Genomic DNA, 12126 nt, shown 5'->3' on the forward strand with positions numbered 1-12126 from the left:
TTGACGTGGGTTGAAGCCTCGACTAAGTCCGTATTGTATTTTGGGACATGTTGGTATATTTGGTTAAAGTCTCGAGGGCCTCAGGTGGATTTCGGAAGGTTAACATAGCAAATTGGACTTGAATGAAGCTGCTGGAAAATGGCAGCAACTGTTGGAATCGCAACTACAGAATTATGGGCGCAGGTGCGACCATCGCAGAAGTGAGAGGAAGCTCGCAGAAGCGAGTGAATGGGAGCTGAGCGAGGCTGATGGAGAAGGCCGTAGTAGCAACAATTTGTGCATCGAAACGCAAGCGCATAAGCGCAAGAAGAACCGCAGAAGCGGCAAGTTGCGCAGAAGCGGCCAACTTTCTCACACAAGCGATGTGTGCAGAAGCGGAAATTCTTCCGCAGGTACGAGAGGGCAGTGGCCAGTGGACTTCGCAGAAGCGAGCATGTGCTCGTAAAAGTGAGCTCATAGGTGCGACAAATGTGTCCGCAGAAGCGAAAATGGACAGAAACATAAGGGTCGGGGTTCCGAGAGGCGAGCCCCGCATTGACTTTTGTTGACTTTTTGGAATAAATTTTTAAGTCGACGTATTATTATCTGAAATTATTTCCAATGAATTTTAATGAAGTTATACAATTAATTTGGATAGATTTGAGCGGTCCGGAGGTCAATTCAAGCAAGAAGGCGATTTTGGAATATCGACATAATTTCAAAAAGGTAATTATCTTGCCTAACCTTGAGTGAGGGAAATTACCCCTTAGGCATAGAGTCTTATGTACCATTTGTGAAATATGAAAATTCGTGTACGCGAGGTGACGAGTACGTACTCGGGATTATATGTGCAAAATATATTGGGTTAAAGTCTTAGGCATATTGTGTAGTAAATTGGATAATTGTTGGCATTTATTAAATCATCTATTTGCCATGCCTCAATTCGCGTTTGTTGAATTTGTTTTTGTATGACAATTTGATGTGATTATTACTTGTATATTTATGTGGATTCCGTGAATTTGATGATTTGATATTTCTTGGAATTTAATTTCATTATGGATTTTCCATCTCAAAGAATTAATTAAACAAGCTTAAGAAGAAGTGTTAATATAATTATCAAAATTTGGATTAATGAAGGCGTTGCCCTATGCTGATTATTTTCTATCTCTGTTGATTGTTTTTGAAATTTTATACACATTGTGTGGAGCCTTGTGCTATTTGTTGTGAAATTAATTGATTTTGTTATATCTTTGGAATTGGTTGTGGTCATTGGGCAAATCGTGATATGAATTGATTTTGTTATGTTGACGTGATAATATTCCGTGTAAATTGTTGTGTTATTTGAGTTATTATTTTGAGGATATAAGGGTGGCATTTCACTGTTGATATTATGTGGGTATAAGGATGGCATTTCACTGTTATTATGTGTGTTGGGATATTATCTGGGCAGAGCGATAATGGTGGTTATAGGTGAAATAAGGGTGGCAATAGGAGCGATAAGGGTGGCTATTGATATTGTCAGGGTTGAGGGATACATGAGGCTATTATAGGAGTGATAAGGGTGGCTATAGGAGAGATATGGGTGGCAAGGTCAGGGATGATATGTGATGATGTGAAGTTATTGTGTTGGTCATTTTTATGTGATGATGTGGGGTTATTGCGTTGGAAATTTTCATGTGATGTTGTGATTTTCCTTGTGTTATTTTTTATATCTTGTGCAACTTGTCTTATTATTTCGGTAAACTTGATAATAGTCTGATCTATGTTGAAATTGGGAGCATGTGGCTATTGCCAGGCGGATTATGTTATATGCGATTGGGTCGCACGCCGCAACAAGTATGATTAATATTATATGGGATCAGGTTGCACGCTGCAACAGATATGAAATGTGGGCACGAGGTGCTGAGGAAAATATGATGATGATATTGGCACGTGCGTTGTCCGTGCTATTATGATAGAGATATCGGCATGAGGTCCCGTTAAAATATGAAAGTTGGTCGAGACCTGTATTTTATGATTATGAGATAAGGTGTCACAAGGTGACTTTTATTTGAAAGGATTATATTCAAAATATTATTGAAAAAAATTATATTTACAAGACATTTATTTGAAAGAATTATATTTGAAGGATATTATTTGAAAGACTTTTATTCGAAAGATATCTATTTGAAGGAATTATATTAGAAAAAGATTTATTTGAAAAAAAATTATTCGAAAGATATATATTTGAAGGAATTATATTTGAAAGATATTTATTGAAGGAATTATATTTGAAATATATTTATTGAAAAGTATTATATCCTGAAGAGTATTATTTGAGAAGCATATAGGCAAAAGATTTATATTTGAAGGACTTTATTAATTGGATGTACTTGTATTATTATTTGTTGAGCAATATTAATGGTGTTCTTGTTGCCCTGCTGTGCATATCACTAGTTGATTTGTGTTGCCCTTATTGTTATCTGTTTCCTATTATTTTGTATACTATATTGCACAGGTCATTAGACTAGTGAGTGTCTTGACTATACCTCGTCTCTACTCTACTGAGGTTAGTCTTGATACTTACTGGGTACCGACCGTGGTGTACTCATACTACACTTCTTTACATTTTTGTGCAGAGCCATGTATTGGAGCTATCGGACTCTGACAGAGTTAAAGTGGGATCGCAAGAATTTGAGGTAGAGCTGCTTGGTCGTCGCAGTTCCTTGGAGTCTTTTCATTTTATGATACTGTTAATTATTATTCAAAAAGTATTGAGTATTCGATCCTTGAGATCATTTCATGTATTTAGTTAGAGTTTGTGACTCTGTATTACCAGTCTTGGGAGTTTTTCATAATTGTTTCAACTGTTGGTTTCGACACGTGTAATAATTTGTATAAAAAAATGGCTTGAAATGTAATTATAATCGGCTTACCTAGTCTTAAAGACTAAGTGCTATCACGACGCCTGTGGTGGGATTTTGGGTCGTGACAATGATGTGAAGCTCTACATGTGTGATGAGCCATTCTTATATAAGCAATGCGCAGATCAGTTGGTACGAAGGTGTGTCCCTGAGGAGGAGATGAATGCAATATTTCATGTCTATCATGCTTCTCCATATGGAGGTCACAATGGTGGGGACAAAACTGCCCAAAAAGTGTTGCAATCGGGTTTCTATTGGCCAAAATTGTTTAAGGATGCACACGCCTTTGTAAAAAAGTGTGACAGGTGCCAAAGAACCGGAACAATCACGAAGAAGCACAAGATCCCCTTGTAAAATATTCTGGCAGTAGAGCTTTTTGATGTTTGGGGGATTGATTTCATGGGACCGTTCCCATATTCTAATGGGCACAAGTACATCTTGGTAGCGGTCGACTATGTTTCTAAGTGGGTGGAGGCCATTGCTCTTCCTGCTAATGACGGAAAGGTAGTGGTAAGCTTTGTAAAGAAGCACATATTCACACATTTTGGGACTCCAAGAGTGTTGATAAGCGACAGAGGAACTCACTTTTGTAACAAATTGCTGAATAATGTTCTTGAAAAGTATGGAGTTAAGTACAAGGTTTCCACTGCCTATCATCCCCAAATGAGTGGTCAGGTAGAAGTTTCCAACAGAGAGGTAAAGCAGATTTTGGAGAAAACAGTAAGTGGGAATAGAAAGGACTGGGCCGAGAAGTTGGACGACGCATTATGGGCATATCGAACTGCATACAAGACCCCCATAGGTATTTTTCCGTATAAGTTAGTTTATGGGAAGGCGTGTCACTTGCCCGTCGAGATTGAACAAAAAGCCTATTGGGCGATTAAAAAGCTGAACATGGATATGGATTTAGCCGACAAGAAGAGGTTGCTACAACTCAATGAGCTTGGTGAGTTTCGATTGCACGCGTATGAGAATGCCAAATTGTATAAAGAAAAGACCAAGAGGTGGCATGGCAAGCACATCGAACATCGAGAGTTTGAGCGAGGTCAAGAAGTTCTCTTGTTTAATTCAAGGTTGAAGCTTTTCCCCGGAAAGCTTAAGTCTCGTTGGGCAGGTCCTTTCATTGTGGTAAGTGTGAGGCCTCATGGAGCGGTGGAACTGCGTGATGTGAGCTCAAATGGTACATTCTTGGTAATTGGGCAGAGAATAAAATATTATTGGGGTGGTGACATTGCACGTCACAAGACATCGGTGGACTTGGCCGATGCTTGAAAACGTGTTGAGTCGTGCCGTGACGTTAACTCAGGCGCTTGTTGGGAGGCAACCTAATTTTTATTGCTTTCCTAGTTTAGCTTTTTCTTTTCTTTGTAGTTATAAAAATCATAGGTGGGAATGGTGTGAGCTGTGTATAATGTATATATTGAGTATTCGGGTAGAAAGGAATTTATAATAAAATAAAATAAAATTCGCGAACGAGCGCCCAGGCCAGCGCCCCACGCTGCCTGGGGCGCACTTCCAGTATCACCAAAATCCCCAACGCCAGCCCTTGTGTGGGGTGCTGGGCTGGGGGTCAGGTAAAAATTAATTTTGTTTAGTTTTTTTTGTTTATTTTTAATTGACCCAACCCATATAACCCGACCCAATTATCCATATTCACACATAACCTTACCCATACCCAATTACCCAAACCCTTCCCCCTATTAAATTAAACTAACTCTCACCCAAAACCCCTCTCTCACCGCTGCTCTTATCCCTTCCTTCTCACATTCACAAATCTTTCTTGCTCACTTTCATATCAATACTCAAAGGTATGTTCTTCTTGTTCTCTCTATTCTTGTATGTTGAAAGTTCTTAGTGTTATTTTAGTCCTCTTTCTCAAACAACCCCAAAATTTCATAGGTCTCTTTGACATATCTTATTGTTATGGTGATATTAATATGCCCGATTTGGTTTCAAAATATTGGTCGTGAAAGTTGTATTTGAAGTAGTAAATTACAATTCCCTCTACTTCATGTAAATTTGAGAGGGTCACCTTGCTCTACAATTATTGAAACAAGAGAACCAAAATTGATGCCCACAAGGTGTTTGCTAAAAAGCCAGAGAGAATAAATTGAACACCGGTGAATTCTGAGTAGTTGAGTCTAGTCGTATATGAGGTAGGGCAAAGTGTGGGATGTTTGGGAGTATTGTATCTTGTTGTACACTCTTGTAAATAATAGTTAGTGTAATATATTAGTGTAGTCATGTAAATTTAGCTTTGCTTGCTTACATCGCGGTCAAGTTACGACCATGTTAGACTACTTGAATTGTATGGCATGGGGAAGTCTTGAGTACTTATAGCCTTGTGATGCCACATTGGTGCATGTTGAACCAATATTGTAATTCGATTATACATAGCCTTCGGTTTTAAGTGTGGGGTCATCTTTGCCTCTCACGATGACCTTAGGCGAAATATTTGATTCATTCTCATCATTGTGTTTATCGTGTGTAGGTTGCTATGGCTCGTGACAATGCCGACAAAGGACAAGGGGTGGGGAAGTCCTCCACTACTGCTCCCCCTCCCAAAAAACACAAGAAAGGTGAGGGTTCTTCCCGGCAAGCTAAGGGAAAGCAAGTTGCTAGCGGGTTGACGAGGCCACCACGACCTCGGGTGGAATTAGTTCGAGATGACACCATCAAATGGCATTTTAATTTTATTCCATATGGGAGATATGTCTCCGAAATGGAGATTAATGTAAAGGCTCTAGAAAGGAACTTCTCGGATGTACTTTCCCGGTTGGTAGATATGAAGATGGATAAGCTCATAGAATGTCCGGGCCCTGCAAATCTGAGCATGATACGAGTGCTATATGCCAACTGGAACGAGGGCCTGTTCCAATCATGGGTCAGAGGAAAGGATATACCAATGGATATGCGATCCTTGTATGACTTCTTGGGAGTCGATAACCCTAATCCACAGAGGCTACATAAGTTCGTCAAAAGTCCACGCTACCAGGCAATACATCAAACACTTTGTGGCGTTGATTCTAATGCGAGATGGACGCAGACTAAGGGAAATGCCCACCTTGAGATGCTTTGTTTCGACTTCAACAAGACAACTAAGGTATGGGAAAACTTTGTGAAGGCTAGATTAATGCCCGTTGAGCATAACAGCGAATGCACACGAGCTCGAGTGTGTGTGATCTACTTTCTAATGACCGGGAGACCCATAAATGTGGGTGAGCTCATGCTTGGGGAGATGGCCTGCACCCTCTTTGGAGGGCGGATCAAAATGTTCTTCTTTGGAAAAATCCTAACACAGTACATGCTATCCCATGGGGTACCGGAGTACCCTGGCTATGATGAGGTAGTAGAGGCACCCAAAGCATTGCTAGACATCACATCCTTGCTAGAGTCCATATCAAAGCTTACCCAGGCTGCAAAGAATGAGATGGATGAAAATTTTAACAGGTATCTTTATAGTTCCCCCAATGTGATAATGAGTAGGTTAGGGGTTTCGGATGAGGAGCCCATGCATTTGCGAAATGATCTCTCCAGTTCCTCCAAGGAGATGTTGGGCATAGCACTGGGCAGTCCCATCCATTTGTCTGAATATGAGAACACTTACAAGGGGTCTGATGATAAGGATGCAGATGATGATGACGTTACGGGGCCCATGGACTTGGTGCCCTTAGGATATGATGATGAGCTCAAAGTCGCATCTGGTGGGCATCCTGAGGAGGACGACTTCGACTGGCAGGGAGTTCTTTTTTTCCACCCTGCTCTGTTTTGAATTTGTTATGCATCGGGGACTATACATTATTGAAGTGTGAGATGGGGGAATACTTCTTGACATGTAACTGTATAAAATTGGTGTTGTTATTGTTTTGTTTTCTTCTTAACTTTTAGCTTAGTTTAGAACTAACATAGTCTAATTAACTAGTAAAAAAAATCAGAAAAGCTCAGACTTTTCCCGACGATGGATCTATTGGACAATTTTCTTGAGGGATTAAAGTCCGGTTAAAAATATCAAAAAGATTTTCTTTCATTTTTTAGGATAGTTAGGTAGTATCTCTTGGTTTTTCTTTGGACACCGATTCTTTTCCAAGGGTGTAGCTCGAACCAGGTGTTTTGTTTTATTTTTTTTATTTTTTAGGAGTAGGGTAAGGGAGAAAACTGAGGTGCACTGAGGTACGTGTTGACATATTTGGTGCTGGTACGTTAAGCTATGGCATGCGCTCTGTCTTCCTGAATATCTGATTTGAATTGTAATGCCCAAGTAAATTAAATACCTTACTCTTTGACGCCTTTTTCACAGTTGGTTGAATTGTATTCCACCTAGTGCATTGTTGCTTAAAAATGCTTAACTTGCTATGCTTGCTTGACTTGAAAGTCGCACAGAACCTTCTTGAGTGAGTCAAGTGCCATGTGTATGTAAGGATTGTTGATATTCTGTGCTATCTTGTGTAGTCTAGAACTTGCCCTGTGTGTTAATCAACGCAAAATCATTAAGTTGTGCTAGTCTAGGAGATGACGTAGGCGTTTCTTGCTTGACCATAAAGGTGCTTGTCACCGACAAATAAAATTTTCCCGTTGCTAGCCCTTTGAGCCTATAGACCATTTCCTTGGCACCCACATTAGAAGATGTACTCATATTTTATTCTTAATTCGAGATTGTTGAACCTTTACCTCCTAAAGCACTTAGTCGCTAAAAGATGTAAGGTGAGAGATTAGGGAGTGGCTTTCGAGTGGAACCATGGAAGGTCCCTTAAGGTGCACTAAAATTGTGAAAGAAGGTCACTAGCCTATGAACTTCAATTGATGGAGTGTGTAAAAAAAAAGGAGTTCAAATAATGTAGAAAAACACATACCTCCTAATACTTCTAACTCGTGCTAGTGAAACCATAGAGATGCTTAATTGAAAAAAGGGTTATGTTATATATGGTGTATGACAAGTGAATGGGTTGAAAAGAAAATGCGCTCGATTTGTGAGTGTAGTGTATTAAAGTGCTTAGGAGGGTTAGTCACTATTTCCAAATATATCCTACCCGTTCCTTAGCTTACATTACAACCTTAAAGTCCTAATTAATTCTAGATTTGGCTAACTTAGATTAGTAGAGATGTACACTACGGGCAAGCTTATGGTACGACCACGGGAGGCACATGAATTCTTTGTGAGAGTGAGTGAGTCTTGTTAAATTGTGTGATTCCCTTAATTTATGTTCAATGACATATTTCATATTTTAATGTATGGACTACTTTTATATTCACTCTTTTATTTGTGGTGAGGGCACTTGGTCTCATAACGTATTGATGATGGTGTACACTTCTTTTGTTGGGTGAGTGCATGAGTTGAGGATGCTTAGTGGTAAACGAGTCATCTATTGAGGTAAGGTGGTTGTGGAGAGGTTGCTTGAGTTGGTTGAACAACATTGTGTGTACTTGAGCTAGTTTACAAATGGGAAGAATGTGAAATTTGTGTGTTCATGCCTAATTACCGATATCGACCATAGTTAAAAGGTAGAGTGTTTGATTAAATTAATTGTGAAGTGCTCTTTTATAGTGATATGTTTTGGGGTGTTAATATAGTTCCATTGCTCTAGGACGAGCAAGAGTCTAAGTGTGAGGTGTTGATATTTGGCTTACTGTATGCATATTTTGATGTATATTGTCTCATATTTTGCTCATGCCTCATAGATTTGAGACACATGATATAATGATTTGTGCTAATTTGTAGTATTTCTATGTGTAGGAATCATTCGGATGTAATTTGGGACGAAAGGGCGCTAATTGGAGCGAAAATAAGAAGAAAAGGGCAAAAATGCAAATTTGAGGGCCACAGGCAGCGTGGGGCACTGCCTATGGCGCACTTTACAGTGTTGCTGAGAAGATGAGCGCCAGGGCCAGCGCCCCACGCTGCCCTGGATGCTCAAAATGCAAGCATGTCCTATTTCGACTAGGACTCAGTTATTTTGACCCCAAGACGCTCCCAACTCATATAAAAGCCAACCTAAACCTATTTTAAAAGGGGGGACGTGACTTGGAGAGAAAAACAAAAGTACGAAACACTCGGGAGCACAGATCTGAGCAAATCTTCCATTCTTCTACTAGTATTCATTGATTTTATGTTTGAAAATATTATTTTTGATGATTGTATGAACATGAGTGGCTAAGAACCCTATTGTTCTGGGGTCATGGGTGTTACATGAATGTTAACGTTTGAAGTTTTAATTGACCAATTTGATTTTATCATATTGAGTTATTTATTTAATTATTTTGCTGAGTAGCTAACCGTGAAATACTATCTACGAATCTAGAGTTGAACTCGAAAGTGAGAATTCTAGATTGCATAAAGAATTAAATAAAGTAAGCTCTTGAACCTAGGCATCGGGGAACAAATTCGCAATTAGGATAGAAATATACCTAATTGCCTTGCTTGGCTGAAATACAGGAAGTGTAAATGCATTCTTGTTAATCTTAATTCCATATACATATAGGCATTAAGTTAGCTTGAATAGGCGAGTAAGAACTCAACAGATTCTTATGACTAATATTAACCATGTCAATCAGCAATCCAAATAAATCAATTAGTCATTTTAAGCCAAGAACGCGACATGATTTTTAGCTAGCCTATGATCTTGGAATATCCTCTCATACTGATTGTTATCCGAAATTTCTTAAGTGTTGTGGTTGATTTCTAGTTATTTTAGTGCTTGATAGTTTTAGGTAGTAAATTAGTCACATACATATTTTGTGAGAAATCTCTTGAATTGATAAGTTGTTTGAGTTTGAATTAGTTAAAAGTTAATCATAAGTCTTTATGGGAACGATACTCTATTCACTACTCTATTACTTGACGACCACATATACTTGCGTGAGTGTTTTTGGTTGCAACAAGTTTTTGAGCCAAGAGGCCTCGAGATTCTGGCACATATAGTGGTGCCCATGCCCCTATTGCATCCCGTCATGGTGGAGGCTATGTGAGCCGTCATGTTCATTCAGCACTTCCAGCTACCAACGGTATTTCGGCTACTCCCAGGCCTCAGGTTACCCATTATGCACCGCCACTATCTAGTACACCTTCTGCACGGGCTGCTTTCAGTGGTCAGTCCAGCCGATCGGTCCCGAGCCAGTTCTAGCATCCATGTCCTTCGAGAGCTTATTTTGAGTGTGGTGAAAGTCGTCATATGCTTAGGGACTGCCCTAGACTTAGGAGGGGTGCACCTCCACAGACTAGTCAGGCCTAACGTATTCCATAGGGCCCTCAGGCTTCTCAGGCCGGGCTGCTTTCATCGGCCAATCCAGCCGATCAGGCCCGATCCAACTCCAGCATCCATGTCTTTCGAGAGCTTATTTTGAGTGTGGTGACACTCGGCATATGGTGAGGGACTGCCCTAGACTCAGGAGGGGTGCACCTCCACAGACTACTCAGGCCTAACTTATTCCACAGGGCCCTCAGGCTTCTCAAGCTGTGGTTACCGCACTAGTTGCTACTCCACCTGCACAGCCAGCTAGAGGTGGAGGTCGAGCAGGTAGAGGTCTCCCTAGAGGGGGAGGCCAGGCCAGATGCTATGTTCTTCCTCTAGGACGGAGGCGGTTGCATCCGACTCAGTTATCACATGTATTTTTCCACTTTGTCATAGAGATGCACCAGTCTTATTTGATCCAGGATCCACTTATTCCTATGTATCATCTTACTTTTCTCCATATTTGGGTATATCCCGTGCTTCTTTGAGTTCTCCTGTCTATGTATCCACGTCTATGGGAGATTTCATTTTTATTGTCCGTGTGTATCGGTCGTGTTTAGTTGTTTTTGGTGATTTTGAGATCAGAGTCGATCTATTGTTGCTAAGTATGGTAGATTTTGATGTTATTTTTGGCATGGACTGGTTGTCGCCCTATCATGCTATTCTTGATTTTCACTCCAAGACGGTGACGTTGGCTATGCCAGGTTTGCTGCGATTGGAGTGGATGGGTGCTTTAGATTATATTCCTAGCAAGGTGGTGTCCTTCCTTAAGGCACATCGAATGGTTAGGAAGGGATGTAAGGCGTATCTAGCCTTTGTGAGGGATGTCAGTGGTGATACTCCTACCATTGAGTCAGTTCCGGTAGTGAGGGATTATTCAGATGTATTTTCGATGGATCTTCCGGGCATGCCGTCCGACAAGGATATCGATTTTGGTATTGATTTGTTATTGGGCACTCAGCCCATTTCTATTCCACCATATCGTATGGACCCAACAGAGTTGAAGGAGTTAAAGCAGCAGTTGTAAGAGTTGCTTGATAAGGGGTTCATTCGGTATAGTGTGTCACCTTCGGGTGCTCCGGTCTTGTTTGTAAAGAAGAAGAATGGTTCTATGCGCATGTGTATTGATTATCGACAGTTCAACAAGGTTACAGTGAAGAACATTTATCCATTGCCACGCATTAATGACATATTTGATCAGTTACAAGGTGCCAAAGTGTTCTCAAAGATTGATTTGCACTCAAGCTATCATCAGTTGAAGATTCGGGAGCCGAATATTCTGTAGACTGCCTTCAGGACTCGGTATGGTCATTATGAGTTCCTTGTGATATCATTTGGGCACACCAACACCCCAGCACCATTCATTCACTTGATGAATAGTGTATTTCAGCCCTATCTTGACTCATTTGTCGTTGTGTTTATTGAGGACATCTTCGTGTACTCCCGGAGCCCTAAAGATCATGAGCAGCACCTGAGGACCGTGCTCCAGACCTTGAGAGAAAAGAAGTTGTATGCAAAATTTTCTAAGTGTGAATTTTGGATTGATTGTGTGGCGTCTTTTGGTCATGTAGTGTCGACTAAGGGGATAAGGTAGATTCGAAAAAGATTGAAGCAGTGCAGAGTTGGTCCATACCGTCTTCAGCTACTGAGCTCCGGAGTTTACTTGGATTTGCAGGGTATTACCATCGATTCGTAGAGGGTTTCTCATCTATTGCTGCACCTATGACCAGATTGACCCAGAAGGGTGCTCTGTTCAGGTGGACCGAGGAGTGTGAGGAGAGCTTTCAAAATCTCAAGACTTTTTTGACTACGACCTCAGTTTTGGTATTGCCTACGCGTTCGGGATCTTACACTGTGTATTGCGATGTGTTGCGTGTTGTCCTTAGCGCGATGTTGATGCAAGACGGTAGGATGATTGCCTACGCGTCTAGACAACTGAAGGTACATGAGAAGAACTATTCTGTCCACAACCTTGAGTTAGCAGCTATTGTTAATGCCTTGAATATTTGGTGGCACTA

The 12126-nt window shown here is 40.6% G+C and overlaps 1 protein-coding gene across 1 annotated transcript; it reads left to right on the plus strand.

The window, feature by feature from the left end:
* The first annotated feature begins 10715 nt into the window (after window positions 1-10715).
* On the plus strand, window positions 10716-11135 carry LOC138899217 (uncharacterized). The gene has a single exon (XM_070185357.1). It carries the CDS (start codon window positions 10716-10718, stop codon window positions 11133-11135), a length of 420 nt encoding a protein of 139 aa, XP_070041458.1.
* Window positions 11136-12126: the final 991 nt, after the last annotated feature.

Source organism: Nicotiana tomentosiformis, chromosome 9 (genome assembly GCF_000390325.3).
Source record: "Nicotiana tomentosiformis chromosome 9, ASM39032v3, whole genome shotgun sequence".
NCBI lineage: Eukaryota > Viridiplantae > Streptophyta > Magnoliopsida > Solanales > Solanaceae > Nicotiana > Nicotiana tomentosiformis.

What these genes read in the sequence shown, in the direction of transcription:
- LOC138899217 (XM_070185357.1), top strand. Translation starts at nt 10,716, where the DNA reads ATGGTAGATTTTGATGTTATTTTTGGCATGGACTGGTTGTCGCCCTAT.